The 21,156-nt window shown below is 39.7% G+C and overlaps 1 protein-coding gene across 6 annotated transcripts in view; it reads left to right on the plus strand.

The window, feature by feature from the left end:
• VEPH1 (ventricular zone expressed PH domain containing 1) overlaps positions 1-21,156 on the plus strand; it is a 153,802-nt gene that overhangs the window by 7,137 nt on the left and 125,509 nt on the right. For 4 of the 6 annotated variants that reach the window (XM_081956340.1, XM_081956339.1, XM_081956335.1 and 1 more), the window contains exons 2-4: positions 5,166-5,442; positions 15,999-16,214; positions 20,336-20,510. In XM_081956340.1, coding sequence (XP_081812466.1) covers positions 5,305-5,442; positions 15,999-16,214; positions 20,336-20,510 — 529 coding nt within the window. In that variant the 5' untranslated portion in view covers positions 5,166-5,304. Of the gene's footprint in view, positions 1-179; positions 316-5,165; positions 5,443-6,459; positions 6,634-15,998; positions 16,215-20,335; positions 20,511-21,156 lie in introns of those variants that run through there. The other 2 variants (XM_081956336.1, XM_081956338.1) reach the window with 2 other exon arrangements.

Here is a 21,156-nt window from a genome sequence, read left to right on the forward strand (position 1 = left end):
TTTTGTTGCAGGAACAAAGGCGTTCATTCAGATATAACTGCTTTTAGTTCTTTCTGGTCACCTGATCAAGCTCTTGGTAATTTTTAGGCTACTTTAGTCTGCATTCCTCAAATTCTTTATACTTGGCCCTGTAATTAAGAGCTTCAGGGTCACTGCCTAAAACGTTGATTCTATAGCTTTCCACTTCTTGTGCCCTCAAACGCAAGACTAATGCAACAGTCAAAGCTGCACTCAACTCTGAGTCTCAAAACCAACCTCTTGCAGCTACGAAAAACAAAAAAAGTCTTCATGTGAACGCTGTGGAGTCATAATCAGGTAAAATGGAGGCTTGCCATTTGTGTATATTTGCACAAGATTATTTTCTAAAGGATGCTTGGCAGTATAAACAAAGCACTTCTATTTTGAATGTGATTTTTTTTTCATACCACATAAATTGTATGGTTTCTGATTTTGGTGACCGTTAAACTAATCTATTAATATGTATTGTATTTATTATAAAATTGTGCTTGTTCCAAGCAAGTTGTATCATCATTTGTGGATGACAATTTGGTATAAAAGTGGGGATAAGGATGGCAGATGCCCAATTATAACATAGTAAATGATAACTTGTTGGTAATGGCATTTCTAGCCACTATGAGCATTACTACTGAGCATTTAAAATATTTTTGTACAAACAGCAAATGAAACTAATGAAAGAAACCGTATAAACTTATTTTTACACTTTTGCAATCAAACTGATATCTCCGGTGAAATACTATTTGGAGATTTGTAATGCGATCAACAGAAAAAGACTCTGGATGTGCCATCTGGAACCCAAGAATTACTTACTGTAACTTTATGGCATTGATGGGGAATATGTGGCAGAATCTTTTTATACAGCATGTCTACCAAAAAGCCATTTTTTCCTTTTTTAAATGATGGTAAATTATGAACGCTATCTATCTTGTGCACAAAAAGGAAGGTGCAAAGAGCGGATAGAATTTTAAAAAATTAGTTTTATTCTTAATTAAACTGTCTTGAGCTTGAAAAAGAAGTGTTGGAAGAAATGTCCTTCTAGGTTCGCCCCCAAGTGGGGAAAAATACACTGGAGGCATGGAGGCTGCTTACAAAGATGGTTTAATGTTTTAATGGAGGACAGGACCGCATGGCTGGAGGTCCTGGGGAAAAAGGTGATCACATGCTTCCAGGTGTTGGATGAAGAAGAAGAAAAGGGAAGAAAAGGGAAGAGTCCCTTCGGGGAGAGGGGGCAGTCTAGAAATCAAATAAAATGAAAATGAAATGAAATGAAGAAGGGCCGAAGAAGGGCTTGCAGGGCTTTTTATAATCTGTTCGGCCCCACCTATCTGTTTCCTGTTCCTGTGTAAGAAATGTATTCTGATTGGTTGTCAGACTCACATGGGCCCATGCAAGGGCAACCCTCTAGGCTGACTTTTGAATCCAGGTTTGGTTGAGTTCAGATGCCATGTGGTCAGTTGAGTAAAGGCTTATATTATCATGCCTTCATTCCCATCCCCCTGGAGCTGAAGGGGAGAACTCTTTTATTATGTAAAGGGACTGGCTCAGGTTTTAATGGCTCATGGACAAACGGTGGGGGCAGGAAGCTGCAGGGAGAGTTACCTTGTCTTTTTGAAACATGTTTCTTTTCATATCCAGAGAAATATTCTGCCTTTCCAATATTTCCTAGGATATTTCATTTTTCTGGGAGAGGGCTGGATGATAACTTCCTACAGAAGTATAGAAGCTAAGTTATTACAGTTATTCTTGTCCTGGATTACCACTGTTGTGTGTGTTTCAGAAATCTTTACAAAGCTTTTACCCACTTGAGAGTAGGCAAACATGTTAATTAATAATGAAATACACAACACAATACAATTTATTGCATCTATCGCTTCCTAAGTGGGCACAAGCCAAATGTAAAATAAGAGATAACACAGTTCTAGTGTACATTATACATACATCAGGACATGGGTACAATTGGAGGGCTGATCACTTTATAATACTGAGCCCTATGGCACATATGCCACATGGCAAGAAATAGTTTTGCAGGAATTCAATCCAGTCCACAGAATACCCCTACTGTTTTATGTTACATTAATACAATAATACAATAGTAGAATTGGAAGGGACCTTGGAGGTCTTCTAGTCCAACCCCCTGCCTAGGCAGGAAACTCTATACCGTTTCAGAGAAATAGCTATCCAAGATCTTCTTAAAGACTTCCAGTGTTGGAGCATTCACAACTTCTGGAGGCAAGCTGTTCCACTGATTAATTGTTCTAACTGTCAGGAAATTTCTCCTCAGTTCTAAGTTGCTTCTCTCCTTGATTAGTTTCCACCCATTGCTTCTTGTTCTACCCTCAGGTGCCTTGGAGAATAGTTTGACTCCCTCTTCTTTGTGGCAACCCCTGAGATATTGGAACACTGCTATCATGTCTCCCCTAGTCCTTCTTTCTCTTAAGCTAAACATACCCAGTTCCTGCAACCGTTCTTCATATGTTTTAGTCTCCAGTCCCCTAATCATTTTTGTTGCTCTTCTCTGCACTCTTTCTAGAGTCTCCACATCTTTTTTACATCGTGGCAACCAGAACTGAATGCAGTATTCCAAGTGTGGCCTTACCAAGGCATTATAAAGTGGTATTAACACTTCTTGATTCTATCCCTCTGTTGATGCAGCCTAGGACTGTGTTGGCTTTTTTGGCAGCTGCTGCACACTGCTGGCTCATATTTAAATGGTTGTCCACTAGGACTCCAAGATCCCTTTCACAGTTGCTACTACTGAACAAGGTACCACCTATACTGTACCTGTGCATTCCATTTTTGTTGCCTAAATGTACAACCTTACTCTTTTCACCATTGAATTTCATTTTATTAGATAGTGCCCAATGTTCAAGTTTGTCAAGATCCTTCTGTATCTTAAGCCTATCTTCTGGAGTGTTGGCTATTCCAACACTCCATTGCATCCTCCTATTTATTTTCCTTAACTTATTGCATCCTCCTATTTATTTTCCTGCACTCTTATCTCACCCATGACTAAATACATGTCAGCCCTTTGAGGGTTGTTGTTATTTTAGACTAAAGTATAGGCTACTTTGCGAATATAGGGTAGAACAGTGATGGCGAACCTATGGCACGTGTGCCACAGGTGGCACGCGGAGCCATTTGTCAGGGCACGCGAGGTGATGCCCTGTCAGCTGGCCAGCACGCATGCGCGCGCTGGCCAGCTGAGTTCACCCTTTTTAAGGCTCTCCTGAGGCTTCATGAGCTTCCCTGACGCTTTCGGAGTACTCAAAACGACCCTCCGAGCAAACCGGAAGTCACTTCCTGTTTGCTCGGAAGATAGTTTTGAGTGCTCCGAAGGCTTCAAAGAAGCCTCCTGACGGTCCCTGAAGCCTTCGGAACGCTTAAAACGACCCTCTGAGCAAACTGGAAGTCACTTCCGGTTTGCTTGGAGGGTCGTTTTGAGCGCTCCGAAGGCATCAGGGAAGCCTCCAGACGGTCCCTGAAGCCTTCGGAGCGCTCAAAACGATTCTCCGAGCAAACCAGAAGTCACTTCCGGTTTGCTCGGAGGTTTATTTTGAGCGCTCCTAACAAAAGGCTCCTAACAAAAGGCTTCTCTGACGCCTCCGGAGGGCGTCCGGGGGGCGGGGGAGGCTGTTTTCGCCCTCCCCAGGCTCCTATAAAGCCTCTGGAGCCTGGGGAGGACGAAAAAAGGATGTAAAAATGGGGGGGGAAGCGCCTGTATTGCATGCATGCACACTGGGGGGTTGCGCATTGTATTATGGGTGCGGCACACCCGCACAAGACCCCCCTGCGTGCCCCCCACTTATGGCACGTGAGCCAAAAAAGGTTCACCATCGCTGGGGTAGAATAACAGAAACTTGCAACCTGCAGTGTTTCCCCTTCTTTCTGTCTTTATACCAGAGAGAATCAAGGGAGGGCAAACTTAAGTTTATTTCTTATGCTTTCTTATTTTCCTGGACTAAGCCCATGTTTTGTCAAAGGCCTTCATGTAACTTCTCTAAAGCCATCTCTGTGTTAACCCACAGTTCCTATGAAACCTGAATGCATTAGACCACGGGTGTCAAACACGCAACGACACATTGTCGTCACATGATGTATCACAACTTTTTCCCCCTTCATTAAACCGGGGATGGGCATGGCCAGTATGAGACACATCCAGTTTGACACCCTGCATTGGACTGTTGTTATTAGTGGAGGTTTCTTTGCTACACATAACAGATATAATCCAATGGCTTTTACATACCTTCATTTACTCTCAAAGCATGGGGAACGTCTCTTGGACTACTACTGTGCTATGCTCACTTTTGTGCAAATCAGTGCTGCCACTAAGTTATCCTCTATTATTCTGGTGTGAATATTTCAGGTAGGAAGTAAGGTGAATTTACAGTTTACTATTTACAGTTTTGATCCAAAACTTTACCATAAATCCCCTTTCAAAAGTTATAGATTGTATAGCTAAGCAGGTCTTCAAATGAGTTTGGCAATGGAATATTAAAATATTGTAGGGTGTAACTCATTTTTTTTAAAATAAAAATGCAGCACAGGTAGTTCTCAACTTTCAACCACAATTGAGATCAGAATTTCTAACTAAGCAAGTTGCTAAGTAAGGTGGTTGTTAATGAGCCGCACCAAAGTTTATGATCTTTTGTGCTACAGTTGCTAAGTGAATCACTGCAGTTCAGTGAATCACATGGCTCTTAAGTGAAGCTAGCATCTCCGATTCCCTTTGTTTATTGCAGGGGTGTCCAAACTTGGGAACTTTAAGACTTGTGGACTTCAACTCCCAGAATTCCCCAGCCAGCTGGGGAATTCTGGGAGTTGAAGTCCACAAGTCTTAAAGTTCCCAAGTTTGGACACCCCTGGTTTATTGGAATCCAGCTAGAAAGGTCACAAATAGTGATGAGATGACCTCAGGATGTTCCCTCTGCCATAAATACAAGTAGGTTGCCAAACGCCATATTTTGATCAAATGACCATGGGGATGCTGTAACAGTCATAAGTGTGAGGAGCATTCAAAAGTCACTTTTTTCAGTGCTACTGTAATTTGGAATAATTGCTAAATGTATGATTGTACGTTGAGGGCTTCCTATAGTTTACAAGCCAGTATATCAATATGTATCATTAATGAGGTCCTTTGTTTTCCTCAGCTCATGGCCAAAAAGGTCTCAAGATTTGAAGAAACATTTATAAAAAAGGAATACCTGACGCATTATGGATTTATATGTCACTAGCCTTAACTGAAAGAAGTCCCACATACCAGATTCATTCTCCTTGGCAGAATCGACTATGCACCACCTTCTCAAACTTGTTTTGGAACAGAAAGATCTTTCACGTGCTGGGGAACTCTTTTCTTTGGACGATTCTGAAATAGAAGGATGCCTATCGGAAGCCCTTGAGCAAATCAAACTAATTAGTTCATCTCCTGTAAGTAGAACACTTCGTACTCTTTGCAAAGCAAAATATGGGTTAGAAAATCCATGTAAGCTGTCTTGAGTCACCATGTACGAGTAGGTGGCAATATAAATTTTCTAAAATAAATAAATAAAACGAGATTTACCCTGTTTCCCTGAAAATAAGACCTCCCTGGATAATAAGCCCAATCGGGCTTTTGAGTGCATGCGCTAAAATAAGCCCTCCCCCGAAAATAAGCCTTCCCAGAAAATATTACAAAACAGCAGCAGCCATGAGGTGACCACACTCGCCACCTCCTGCACCTCAAAAATAATAAGACCTCCCTGAAAATAAGGCCAAGCGCTTATTTTGGGGGCCAAAAGAAAATAAGACCCTGTCTTATTTTCGGGGAAACGCGGTAGCTGCAGAAGCGCAAGAAAATAAATTATTAATTTCACCCTCAATAAAGTGGGAGCAGTTATGATTACTTTTCAGAAAGACTGGGAAGGTAGCATGTCAGTGTGTCAGTGCCTGAAACTAAAGTTCAGCAGGAAGCAAAATTATTTCAAAATGTTTTCTGTTTGTTTAAATCAAAGTCGCCTTGAACCGTAAGAAAAGCAGCAAATCCCTAAAGGTGCTTTTTCAAGAGGAAACTGGACTTTCTGGGTTTTCCTTGAAGATGTTTCGCTTCTCATCCAAGAAGCTTCTTCAGCTCTGACTGGATGGTGGGGAAAGGAAGGATTTTATATGCAGACAGCTGGTCATTGGCATTCTTGTACAGAGTCATTAAAGTCACCTGGAGATTTATAAGGGTTTTCAAGGTCACCTGAGTGGTGCAAATTGGTGTGGAGCCTTCTTGGAACTGTTGAAAGGATTGTGTTGTAGATGGGAGATAGATGATGTTATATCCCTCCCCCTCTGTTGAGAGAGGGCAGTTCAATGTTGACATAAATGGCATCTTTGACCCCCCCTTTCAAACCAGAGTCCTCTTTCTCCAAAATGTGGACTTTGCTGTCTTCAAAAGAGTAGCCTTTGTTTTTTTAAATGCAGATGGGTTGCTGAATCTAACCCTGGTGGGTTTGTTCTCCTACACTGTTCCATGTGTTCATGAAGTGGTAATCCAGTCAGAGCTGCAAACCAGAAAACCCAGTTGCCTCTTGAAGAACCATTTTTGGGACAACCATGACCTGGATGATTAAGAATCTCCATAGACAAAAGCAGCAAGTAAATTTGATAAATAATGAATACATAAATCATTCTATAATTATTCTTTAGAAACTTTTTATTAAAGTCATGAATGTAATAATAATAATAATAATTCCCTGTTTTTAGCCAAGAAGTGAAAAGAAAACAATATTGAATGATTGTAAGGATAGCAGAATGTGTCAATAAAATTTAGAAATCAGAAATCATACAAAACATGTCATTGTTTAGGAATATTTTTCATACAAGTACCCTTGGTATCTGGCCTTTAAACTCAAACATTAAGCACATCTTAATGTTTCTTGTGATAAAGGCAAATGGCCCAAGTATATGCATCTGCTAGATGACACATGAATTATACTAGTCATCAGATTTATGCATCTTTGAATTTACTATTATTGAGAAATTTGACAGACTGGCAAAAAGGATCATTGGCTTATTATCTAATATAAATCATTTACACCCAGGATTTGTATTTTTGATTGGATGGCTTACAACCTGACTTGAAAACAATATATCTTGAAGTAGAAGAAAACAATAAATTCTGCATTCCTTGGCCAGTGTTAAAGAATATTAAAATGATGCCCATGATGAGCATTTATTGATTTTCTTGAGAGTCTTACAGGAGAATATATGTTCCAAAAATAGTTACTTACCAAGCATCCTTGTTTTATATTTGTTTTGAATTTTTTCTTTCAAAAGTATGCCCCACTCAGGTACATACGTGGGGGTGGGTACCCATCAGGGGTGGATTTCTGCCAGTTCTAACCTCTTCTATAGAAGAGGGTCCACAAATCTACAGTGCCGTTTAGAACCAGTTCCAGCTCCCTTCACCCGCCCGTCCGCACGTCATCAAGATGAAGAGCGAGAAGAGGGATTCTGGGAGTTGAAGTCCACAAGTCTTAAAACTGTCAAGTTTGAACAACCCTGGGGGTTTTTTTCTAAAGGGTTAGGGGTGCAAGGGTCTTGTAACTTGACAGCTTTAAGACTTGCACACTTCAATGCCAGAGGTCTTGAGCCAACATGACTGGAGGAGGAATTCTGGGACTTGAAGTCCAGAAGTCTTAAAGCTGTCAAGTTTGAACACCCCTGGATTTTTCTTCCCTAAAGGCTTAGGGGTGCAAGGGTCTTGTAACTTGACAGCTTTAAGACGTGCGTGCTTCAAATGCCAGAGTTTCTGAGCCAACATTTTGGTTGCTAAGCAAGAGCGTTGTTAAGTGAGTTTCACCACATTTTACAAGTTGGCCACGCCCACGCAGTCGGATGCCTGGCAAGCCACTCCCACCCAATCACATGGCTGGCAAGCCACTCCCACCCGGTCACATGGTCGGCAAGCCATTCCCACAAAGCAGGCCACACCTACAGAAGAAGTTCTAAAACTTTTTGAAACCCACCACTGGTACCCATATACACACGCAAATACACCCTTTCAAATTTCAGAAGGAAACCTATGCTAGCTTTGAAATATATGTGTGGAATAATGAATCCACCTAAGTCGTTGCCTTAGCTCATTGATACCACTGTTGAATTCAGTACTATTATAGAACATCGGACAATGTGGAGAAAACATTTGCCATTAATTTCCACTTGAGGGCAGTAATAACGCATAACTGACCTAAAAGAACTTTAAGAATGATTTAAATGTTCAGAATGTGAAGGAGATAGGTCATTTTTCACAACTGAGAATAGAATGCAAACTTAATAGCAAATCTCTGCATTCTTCAATATTTCACAACTAAGAAACATTTTTAAAAGGAATAGCATTCATATTGCCGACGTAGAATAGAACAAATACAGCAATGAGTATTAAGGCTTACTGTTTCGAGTAAGAATGTATGGTTTGGGTGGAAGGAGTGAGTGTAACTGGGCCGTTCTTTTAAGGCAAGTGGGGAAAAACTAGGAAAATGTGGAGAGTGAGCTTTGGCAACAGGAGCAATGTCAGTAGTAAGGGGGAAAAGAAAGGGAAAGAGAAGAGGGATTTGTGAAAAAGTAAAACTATTATTCTATAATAAGCAAGAGTTGTTGATATTCCTCTAACAAAAATAATTTGTACTAATTAATCTTACTATATTGGGTTAGACAGAGGTACTCCTTCACTTACTATAATAATTGAGCCTGGAATTATGGTCATAAATTGTTGCAGTTATAAGTCCCCCACTCAGTGGGAATAGTTTTCTGGCTGTTTTCATGACAGTTGTTAAGCAAATGCTACTGTCCCATTAAGAAAATGTGGAGGTCATTAAGGAAATGACATGATCATCAAGTGAACCATTCATGTGAATGGTTGTTTTTTTTTACTGGAAACTGAAAAAATGCTGGAAACTAGCAAAAAAAAAAAAAACCCAACAACCCACAAATTGCAAGGACATGACTATGGAATGCCATGACAGTTTGTAAAGCTGACCCACCCAACATGTGGTCATGTGACTATAGAGCAGTGGTGGGTTGCCAATTTTTCTACTACCGGTTCAGGCGTGTGCGACACTTCTGTGCATGTGCAGAAGTGTCTGGGCGAGTAGGCGGTGCTTCCTGCCGCTGCTACTACCAGTTCGCCCAATCCGGGCTAAACCAGGAGCAACCCACCTCTGCCACAGAGGGTGCGACATGATCACTTACGACAGCTAGGGGTGCTTTATGGCCATAAAGCACCCATTACATGGCTTTCATGTAATGGGTGCTTTCATATGAACAGTCATAAAATGGCCAGTCGCTAAGTGAGAACTGTCTGTTAAATTTTAATTATTTATAATCAATGAATTTAAAACAGAAACCATATGTGTCCCTTTAAATTCCAAAATACTATGCTAAGACCTTATTAAGAGAGAAGATAAAATCAGCAGCGAGATGTTAACTTAAATTTACGTAGCCCTATAGCAAATTGGAATAGAATTATACCATTTCCAACTTAACAAATCTAGTTGCCTCAATGGCATGATCAGTTATGATCAATGATGAATCAGATATGCTGCAGATAAATATCAAATATGATGTTCAGCCAAGGACAGGGGGATTCCTCTCTCACTCCCTCTTATAGAGCAACGGAAAGAAATACTTTTTTTCTACAGCAAAATTATATAATTCATTACTTCAGGATATTATGATGGATGCTGACTTAGGTGGTTCTGAAAACGATTAGATTAGGTAACACTTCCAGGTGTGACACACGTTTCTGGAATTGATGCACTGTGATTGAGATTTGGGAATAGGGTCAGACTCAGGTAGAGGCAAAGCAAATCCAATAAGCAAATTTCTTTTTTTTATTACTAGACATTTTACAAAATACAGCATTTGTCCAACAACTGAATATCCAGTTTTGTTTGTAGTTATATATATATTTTTCCTAAGCTTTAAAGTCTTTAAAATCATACCAGTAATCTAATTACTCTTCTACAATTTCATTTTTTCCATTTGAAGATCTTATTGTATTTCTTCAGCAATCCCCCATACCTTAGACCAGTGGGTCTCAACCTTCCTAATGCCGCGACCCTTTAATATAGTTCCTCATGTTGTGGTGACCCCCAACTATAAAATTATTATTTTTTTGGTATTTTTTCAAAAATATGGGTTTTCCAATGGTCTTAAGTGACCCCTGTGAAAGGGTCGTTCGACCCCCAAAGGGGTCCCGACCCACAGGTTGAGAACAGCTGCCTTAGACTAAGGTTCCTATCTCACAGTATGAAATTTATGCTGCTTTTCACAGCCAACCTTCCCCAAAGTCACTTGCAACCATGCAGAAGATGGAATGTATGATCTGGTGCTTGGGCCTGCTGTTGGATGGGATGTTGGAGAATGTAGTAGATCCCTTCCCACTGTTAATCCACTCTGGACTATATGTTATTTCTAAAGACCTTGAGGCTGCTATCACTGGCCAATTTTTCTGGATTAGCAACACTCCAGATTTCATTTCTGGGGAGACTGTCATTGTTCTGGACTTCTATTAGTATGTCGTGTTTCCTCATTTCCTTGAGGTGTGCCTTGTGTTGTGACACCATTCTCCATTGCTTGGATACTCCTCAGACAGCTTTGGGGGTTCAGTTATCCCTCACTTCTTCCTTCAGCTATCTTATTTCATTCGTCTTCAAATGAAACAAAAGGACTGCTTTGTCTGACAGTCCAGGGTAGAAATCTTTAAAATGAAACAGACAGAGGGGTACAGCCAGTGCTGGGATTCAGCCAGTTTGCACCACTTTGTGATAACCAATTGTTAAATTTCTGAGCAGTTTGGTGAACTGGTTGTTGGAAGAAATCATTTGGGAAGAGAACCGGTTGTTAAATTATTTGAATCCCACCACTGATTACAGCTAATTCTACTGTTGTTCAGTTTTTTAAGATATCCAGATATTTTAATTTTAAAAAGCCATTTAAGCTCAAATTAGGTTAATAAATACATTTTTTCACAAATAATCATAATGTCCCTTTGGTAAGAATATGTCTATTTTGGAAACTGAACATTGGATTAGACTGCCCCTTTTATTCTGATTTAGCAATTTGATTTACACAAACGCATCATAAATGACAAGCGATAAATTATGTTTTAGTACAGCAATAGAAATCTTTAATTGCTGTACAGTCTTTGAACTGAATTCATTTTTGTATTTAAAAAAAGTAATTATAAAAGTACAAGCACAGAAAGGAAGGACAAGGGAGTCAAATTATTATTGGTTCATTGTTTTCGATTTCAGTTCTCCAACACAGAATTTAGAGTTGGAAGGGTCCTCAGAGTCAGAGTTAAATCCAATCCACAGCTTTCATCCGTGCAAGTTCCACTTGAATCTCTGATATCCAACCCTGTCTAAAGGGCTCTAGTGAAGGAGAACACAAGAAGTCATGATGGAGAACACAAGATGCCATGACACATACTTTTTCTTCCTGTCATAGAAAGTCTTTCTAATTACTTTTAGATCCAAATTGCTAGTGAGGTCAGGCCACAATAAAATTGGAAACTCCTCTGCTATTGGCAGCCGAACAGTTGCCAAGTACCGATTTTGCTGCTAGTATTTTCTGTCCAGTTGGAAAATGTTCTCCACACTTAATACTTCAGGGTGTGGAGACCAGGGTGGTTTATATAATATTTACAAGTGGGGCTTCAGTTCTATCAGGACCAGCTGGACTGCTTTTACCTTCAGAATGGCATGGTCTCTCACTGTTTAACAGCATTCACTTTTCTCCCCCAAAACACCATGAAAAATTCTGTGTCAGACCGCCTGTTAAAACCTTTAAACTAGATATGTTTCAGAGCCTGTTTCTTGTAACATAATGGAGGGAAAGATTTCTGGAGCGGAGATGGTACATGATTACTGTCAGCAATGGCCAAGGATCTGGATTAAGTCTCTTCAATAAAGCAATTTTGTCCTGCAGCAACATAGCTTTTGTAATGTCCACAGAACATCTAATTACTACTAAATTAGACCATTTAGTAGTAATTGATAATGAAGAGTACAATTTCTATGATTTGTTCCTTTGGTTCTTTAGAAAACAAATATACATAATCTCATAAATGTCTGTATAACAGTGATGGATCACCTTTTCTCCTCGTGTACCGAAATTGTGTGTGCGCGCGTGACAGTGCGTGTCTGTGGGCCCACACCCATAATGCAATGCACCCCTCCTCCTGTGCATGCACACCTACCCCCCTGTGCTTCCTCCCCCCATGGCCCGTTTTGGGCCTAGCAGGCCTCCCTGAAGCTGCCTGGGACCAAAAATGGGCTGCGGGGAGGGCATGCCTCCCCCCATGCACACACACACCCCACATGCCCTTGTGACCCTCCCCACCCCCGGCTTGGGCGCAGGTCTCCCGCATTCGCAGCACAGACCCAAAAATCAGCTGGTCGGCGGGAGGCGCACACACACATGGAGAGTGGAGCTGAGCTAGACAATGGCTTTCGTGCCCGCAGAGAGGGCTCCATGTGCCACCTGTGGCAAGCATGCCATAGGTTCGCCATCACGGCTGTATAAGAAACGTGCAGTGCTCAAATGAACCAAATTAGAGTACAAGATCCAGCAGGTCATACTATGGAGTCCATGACCATCAATCTTTAACTTCTAAAGTTAGGTAACCCCAAGCTTGGTTCCATCAAGAACCTACATATTCGTTATTAAATGTCTCATATTTCAGCAAGGAACGGGCATTAGTAGAGTTAGAATGAGTTTCGGAAAAGATGTGTTGTTAAACATTGGACTAAATGCCACCATTGTAATTCTCAGTAGAGGAAGTACAATCAGAATAGGTCTGTATTTGGAAAGTTGCCTAACTCCTGGGTTTTTACTGAAATGCTGACTATTGAGTCTTATTCTTGGTTACAAACCAGTGCAAATTTCTTGTCCTGCCTAACTATGTTATCATGGGACCAAGGATTAGCGTCATTCTACATATTGTAAGAATCACAACAATCAAAATAAGTCAGAGTGGTGCAGCAATTAGTGATTTCCAAAATTTGGAATTATGGTACAGTCTTGGTCACTTTCAACCAGATATCTAGGATCAAAGCCAAAGAATAAAAATGCCTTTTTTTTCCTCTTAATTAACCACAATAAGTGATGATCAGTCTGCAGGCACTTCAGCCTTCTGAGATGTATTATTACATTATAGCCTTCTCTATTGAGGTACAGACTGACAATAGCAGAAATGGTTATGTGTTAGGATTAGAGAAAAACAACCAGCATCCACAGGGTAAAATATAAGCAAAGGAATTGTGCATATAGTACCATCCAAAATGGAATTTAGCCTTAAGGGAAATGGCTTCATCAGAAATCAAGCAAGACTGAACATATCCAAAATAAAATCAGATCTCTAAAGCACTAATTACTTATTGCCCTTAGATGTTTATATGGCTTTCAGAAAGAATTACAGTTCGTAATCTTTGAGCTTCGGGTTTCTTTTCTGCCATCCAGTCTGTTCTGCTCCCAGGAAGATTCAAATAATAAAAAAAAATCTTCCAGCAAACTCCTTCCTATATATTTACCAATGTGGGAGAGGGCAACAATTAGGAATTTAGGCGAATGTCTCTCCTTGCTTTCTTAGTGGGAGAAGGAATTGCGTTACCGTTACTTACAAGGGTGCTCTGTTCTAATAGGGATCCCTGAAATGTGAACTCCTAGAGGCGCTTATTACATGAAGATACTCACTTCGTTATTGAAGTTCCTTGCTTGTCTTTTTCTAAAGACAGAATTATATGAACTTTATACATTATTAATTTGCTTATTTAACTGTTAAACTTTTAGGAAAATTCTCATGGTGGTTCAATTAGAATACAATTTGAAAAAAGTTAAAATATAAGAAAAAAACTTGAGCAATAATGAAGATGAAGACAAATGAAAGACGAAAGATCTTTTTAAAAAGATAAAGAGTCTGAAACAGGAAGCATAGCAGTGGTGAAATTCTTTTAACTACAGGTTCTGTGGGCATGGCTTGGTGGGTATGGTGTGAATTGGTGGGCATGGCTTGGTGGACGTGGCAAGGGAAGGATACTGCAAAATCTCCATTCCCACCAGTGATGGGTTGCAGGCAATACTCCCCGGTACAGGCGTACCGGAGCCTGCCGGAGCATCGAGTACCATTCTGGTACTGTGCTCTAGAGGGCCCACCCGCCCGCCCGAGCTCCTTACCTGTTTTTTAAAGCCTTCGGCGCTTCCGTGCACGCGCATGACACATATAGCGCCTGCACGACACTCCACCGAGCAGCTGGAGCATCATGGAGGCTTGCGGAGGCGTCGTTGGCAAGTACGCCGCACATGCGCCACGTATGTACATGTGGGCGACGCTGGGCCCATTCCAACCGTACCGGTTGGACCTGGATCCGAAACCCACCACTGATTCCCACCCTACTCTGGGGCCAACCAGAGGTGACATTTGCCGGTTTTCTGAACTACTCAAAATTTCCGCTACCGGTTCTCCAGAACCTGTTAGAACCTGCTGGATTTCACTCTTGAAGCATAGTGTTTAATGTTAAGACAGTGAAAGGATAAATAAACCCTCCCAACCTTCCATAAGGGCCTAAAAACGTGACTCTGGCTTGGGGTTCCAATGGGGCAGCATCACAATGGGGGTGGTTGATTAATTAACCACAGATCCCATCTTCCTTCCTAATCTGTTCCCACCTCCCTGTCTTTCAGTGGGTCACTATATTTGACTGTATTGTATCCTATTTATGTTTTTATCTCTGCAAAGTTTTTATTTTTTATTATTGTAAGCCACCCAGAGTTACCCTTTGGTAAGATGGGCAGTCAATAAATGTTATAACAAACAAACAGATATTCACCTTCAACAACAGCACCTGAGATGACACTAAAACATGCTAACATTAGTGCTCATCAGAGTTCAGGAAGAGTTATTTAAGTGTTTGGCCAATGTAAACAAAGGGACATGGCTACTTAGGAACATAACCCTGTTAGAACAAATTGATCCAATTGATCAAGTTACTTCAATGCAGTAATTGCTCAAACATAAGAATGGTCAATTCTTAAAAGTCCATAATGATGCAATAAAGCCTACACCAGTGTTTCTCAAACTTGGCGACTTTAAGTCCTGTGGACTTCAACTCCCAGAGTCCCCCAGCCAGCATAGCTGGCTGGGGAATTCTGGGAGTTGAAGTCCACAGGACTTAAAGTCGCCAAGTTTGAGAAACACTGGCCTACACCTTAAACTAGTGGGCAATAATACATGCTTATGGCTTTCTTTCTCTTTAAAACCATATTAAGTATACAAAAGGCCACTTGAAATATTGTCATTAAAAATTTGGAGGTAGCCCTGTCCAGACAGATAAAGAAATTCCAAGGTCCAAACTGAACACCCAAGACAAGGTATGTAATGCTATTTTGATAAAGTAGATATATTCTGGTTGTATCAATGATGTTTGTGCCTTTTGGATTACCTAGTTTCATTGTGAGCTGGGTTTGGCAGAGCTATGAAATATCATGGCCAAATGGTTGAAGTTTTTAATACGTTTTAAAGTGTGCAAATTAAGATCCTGGTTTTAGTGTAGTCTAGTCAAATGCTTTCAGTCACAATGAACCAGCCTCCCTGCTAATCTAAAGGCTAGGCCCTTAATGGCGAACCTATGGCAGGCGTGCCACAGGTGGCATACAGAGCCCTCTCTGCAAGCACGCGAGCCATTGCCCCAGCTCAGTTCCACCACGCATGCGTGCGTGCCTCCTGCCAGCCAGCTGATTTTTGGGTCACATGCGCGGGGGGCGAAGGGTCGCATGTGCATGCGTGGGGGTTGACGTGCCCGCTGCAGCCCGTTTTTGGTTCCAAGATGCAACAAAAAGGTTAGCCATCACCGTGCTAGTCAATGTCTAAGTATGAATAAACATCTTCCTCTAGGTATGGACTTTGGGGCAGATATCTAGGAGAGTCTCCAACTGTTATCATATTTTATCTCAATCAGGACTACCAGACGAATGACAATGACCAAGCAGTTGTGGAGATTTGTGTCACTCGAATTACTTCAGCCATCAGGGAGACAGAATCCATTGAGAAACATGGAAAAGCTCTTATTGATCTCTGGGAGTCATGCTTAGAGCACAATCTGAAACCCTTTTGTAAAGATGACGACACACCGCACGCAAAGATTGCCTCTGATATTATGAGCTGCATTTTGCAGGTAGGAATGTTTTGCCTGACGATGTACCTTTTTGAGGGTATGTTTTTTGTAATAGAACTATACATAACAGTCTCCCCCAAATTTATAGTAGAAAAGTTGGGGGGATGATTTATTCAATTTTTCAATTTTTTTCCCAAGGGACAGAGAAATTATGTAACAACTTATCATGGACAAGATTCCTTTGTGCTTACAGTAGTAAATACGTTGAAAAAGGAGGATGGGGGATCTTGATATATTTCCTTGAAACAGAAAGGAAGCATGGGAAAATCACACAAAAGGCAAGACTGCACCTCAACCATCTGGCCACCATAGAGCAAAATAAATTCAAGGTTACTCCATCCATGAGAAATCCTCTGAAATGTTCTTCTCCTTTGGAAGGATGTCTAAAATAGCCTCTCTTTAATCAGATTCCATGAAAAGTATTTTCTTGGAATGTGTTCTGAACTATAGTCTGAAGCTGTAAAAAGGGTTTTAGATGTGAAAATACACGTTATACCTCTTGATTTCCCTTTAAAGATATTTTTCTGGGCTCATAGACTAGCCATGTGATTTCTGAAAAAAATGTAGGTTGAGTTAAGGAACAAATATTGGTACTACCTCAACTGAAATGTGTATTTTTCTGAAATTGTGTGGCTACTGTGAAATCTTGGGGTGAAAATGCAGCTGATTCAATTCCTATCCATGCCTGCTTCTAAATACCTTGTGAACTTCAGAGCCCAAACCCTGGATATTCCTGTTCTTTAGAAAACATTCTGAATACAGGTAGTCCTCGACTTACAACAATTCATTTAGTAACTATTCAAAGTTACAATGGCGCTGAAAAAAGTGACTTATGACTATTTTCACAGTTACAACCTTTGATCAGGTTATCAAAATTCAGATGATAGGCAACTGGTTCATACTTATGACTTTTGCAGTGTCCTGGGCAGAGGTGGTATTCAGCCAGTTCTCTCTGGTTCGGGCAAACTGGTTGTGGCGGCTGTGGGAGGCTCTGCCCACCCCAATGTAATGTGCGGCTGTGGGAGGCTCTGCTCACCCAATGTAATGTGCGAGCACTGCGCATGCACAGAAGGCGGTGTACATACACAGACACGGCACGGGCGAACAAAGTTTAAATATGAGCCAGCAGTGTGCAGCAGCTGCCAAAAAAGCCAACACAGTTCTAGGCTGCATCAACAGAGGGATAGAATCAAGATCACGTGAAGTGTTAATACCACTTTATAATGCCTTGGTAAGGCCACACTTGGAATACTGCATTCAGTTCTGGTCCCCACGATGTAAAAAAGATGTGGAGACTCTAGAAAGAGTGCAGAGAAGAGCAACAAAAATGATTAGGGGACTGGAGACTAAAACATATGAAGAACAGTTGCAGGAACTAGGTATGTCTAGCTTAACAGAAAGAATGTCTAGGGGAGACATGATAGCAGTGTTCCAATATCTGAGGGGTTGCCACAAAGAAGAGGGAGTCAAACTATTTTCCAAGGCATCTGAGGGTAGAACAAGAAGCAATGGGTGGAAACTAATCAAGGAGAGAAGCAACTTAGAACTGAGGAGAAACTTCCTGACAGTTAGAACAATTAATCAGTGGAACAGCTTGCCTCCAGAAGTTGTGAATGCCCCAACACTGGAAGTCTTTAAGAAGATGTTGGATAGCCATTTGTCTGAAATGGTATAGGGTTTCCTGCCTAGGCAGGGGGTTGGACTAGAAGACCTCCAAGGTCCCTTCCAACTCTACTATTGTATTGTATTGTAAAGTGAGTCCGTGCACATGCATGCTCGCATTTGCTAACCAGTAGGGAAAGTAAGTGAATCCCACCGCTGGTCCTGGGGTGTTGTGATCAATCCCCTTTTGTGACCTTCTGACAAGCAAAGTCAATGGGGAAGCCAGATTCACTGAACAACCGGGTTACTAACTTATCAACTCCAGTGAGTCACTTAACAACTGTGGCGGGAAATGTTTAAAATGGGACAAAATTCCCTTAACAAATGTCTCACCTAACAACAGAAATTTGGTGCTCAATTGTGGTCATAAGTCAAGGATTACCTGTACTATTTTGTAAAAATGTGTTCAAAATAATATCTATTTTAAGTGGTCAAATAGATTTCAGATTAATAATTTTCTGCTATGTGTTAGGACATTCAGAAACTGGCAAGCAGAACTATATATGTGCCAATGAAAATGTCATCCTAAAGCTCAATTCTTCCAAACGATGATGTATAATAATTTTTACCTATGACTTTATATCATTAAGTTGTGCATGGTTCCCTCTGCGTTTCATAAACATAAATACGTAGCTTGATAACTAGCTTTGGAGTAATTTTTACTGCACATGTTGAAGGTTTAAGTTGGAATATTCAACACAGAGGCTCTGTTTTGATGGTATTTCAATTAAGATAAGTTTGTGGAGTCAAATTATTCAATCACAGCCTCTAATTAAATTCTAGTACATAAGAAAGGAAGCAAAATCCATACACCATGTCATGTAGATTTTTACACCAATGGATACATTTAATATAATTTGAAGAAAGACCAAATTCCACTACATATCACTAAAGATTAGCAATAAGTTAATACAATTAGACCCCAAATATTTTTTGTTCTTTTGACCAAGACATGAAACTGAATAAAAAATGTATGTTTATGTGTTAAATTTGAACATGTATTAACTAGAAAGTCTTTTTTCAGGCATTATATTCATAGTACTATTTAGTTGTCCATCTAAATTGAGGCTAGACTATAGCTAACGTTAAAACTGTCATTACTAAAGTTTGTATTAGTAATGGGGTTTCTTGGGGAGGAAGAGCTCTGCTGGTTAGTTCAGAAGTCATACTAAAGGTTTATTTATCTTAAACTACTATGAATTTAATTAATATTAAAATCATATTAATCTATTTTTATTCATAAGCAAACACCATATAATTAGAACCTGGTTCATATCAATGGAATGCCATCTAAAACTCCTCAAGGCTCAATTATTTTTATTTCAGCTTCAGAACTCTAGGATCAGGTCCAAGTATGCATTTTAAACAAATGTTAAAATCTAGGTCCCAAACAGATGTTGATTTTCAAAACAGTAGTTCTTTAATAAGTAGAACAAGACTCCATTGTCTTCATTTTACTCTAAAGACTCTATTGATGAATATATATTACCTACCATCAAATCAATTATACTTGATGAAAATATATGTGATCAAAAATTTATCTCAGTTTTTTAGGTTGTCTATATTTATAATGTTATTGCTGGTATATTAAAATAGAACATAGAAAACTCATGACCAGTTTGAAGTGTACTAAAATAATAAGTCAGAGGAAACTCAAAAATCCAGGAAAGAGCAAAATAAACCAGTAGCTTTAAGATGGTTTCACATATCAGGCTCGGCTACAGTTCAGTTTGTTTGTAATCTAATCTTAGCATGTTGTACAAACTCAGCCAATGTTGAGCTTGTTAATCATGATTTATGATTTGGGTATTGTGTGAATCCAGACAAACATTATCAATATTCTTATAATATTAACAATATCAGTATTAATATTGATGGTCTAGTTGGTTGTTTTTTATTTTTTAAATAAGCAGTCTTTCATTGGGCTGTTTAAAAAATCTTCCCAAAGAATTTCTTTTGATTTGGGAATTAAGGAATGAGGAAAGAAGAAACAACCCAATTTCCTTTTCTGACATGCTGATGAGAGCTGCTTCAAGAATCTTTCTCTTTTAGCGCTTCCTTTCCATAACCACATTCCTTAAAGTATGTTGTGGTCAACTCCTTTGTTAGGCTCCTCGTCAAATGAAAAACCTTGATCCAACTGACTTGTTCACTATTGCAGTTAAAGACAGACTATTTTATTTATTTATTACATTTATATGCCGCCCATCTCACTATCCAAAGTGACTCTGTGTAAATATAAAATTAATATTTCATTATTCAAGAAATAGAACGACATGACATTCAACAGTACACCTTTACCTTTATATTTCATTGTAGTAAAGGTAATTCAAAATAGTTTGTTTCTACACACTTGATGAAAACTTAGGATATTTTCAGATGCAACAATAAGAACACCAAAGTGAATGTGTGTACAATAATTTGTAACTCTATTTTTGTTCTTTTCCACCCCCTAAAAGAATTATAATCGCCCTCCCATCATAGCGTTGGCTGTCCCAGTGGCAGTGAAGTTTCTCCAGAGAGGTAACAAAGAATTGTGCAGGAATTTATCCAGTTATCTCTCACTTGCCGCAATCAGTAAAGCAGAGCTGCTTGCTGAACACACAGAAAGTATTGTAAAAAGTATCCTGCAAGGTAAGAAATACCTATACAGTACATTTTGTGTTTGATTTATATGCTTCTACTTCATAAGAATTTCCATACGTTTTTTAAAAAAAATGTTTAATTAAGTTGAGGGTGACTTCAAACACTGTATGCTACATTTGTCTTTTCACAATAGGGGCCAATCAATGCTCTTGACATCAGTATGGGGTCAGGTGGTCCAGTTATAGTGACTTTCTATATAATTAGAATGTTCCTTAAAGGACAAGTGAGCAATACTTGTTCATTAAATTGATTTAAACAGTCAATCAAAATTTATTTATACCCCAATGATGATTGAAGTAAAACTCAATTTTCACTAGTAACAATGTCCATCTCACTTATTATTTCAATCTAGTACCTCATAGATCATCATCATCATCTTATTCCATATGAAAACTTATAAATCTGGAAAACCGTCCATCCCAATCATTTTTCTTAATTTTTCTGACTTTAAACCATTTAAACTTAATTGTTAATATGTACACTAATTCATTACATCTTTAATTGTACCACTATAAATTATGGTGCTCATACATGTAGTAAGAACCCTACCACTACTTGTAATATGTTCCCCGAATGAAAAATCCCAGGCAGTCATATTCAAGCAAGGTCCATTTATTAGGAACATATCAAATTT

This window comes from Natrix helvetica (assembly GCF_964273705.1).
Source record: "Natrix helvetica genome assembly, chromosome: 5".
NCBI classification, from domain to species: Eukaryota; Metazoa; Chordata; class Lepidosauria; order Squamata; family Natricidae; genus Natrix; species Natrix helvetica.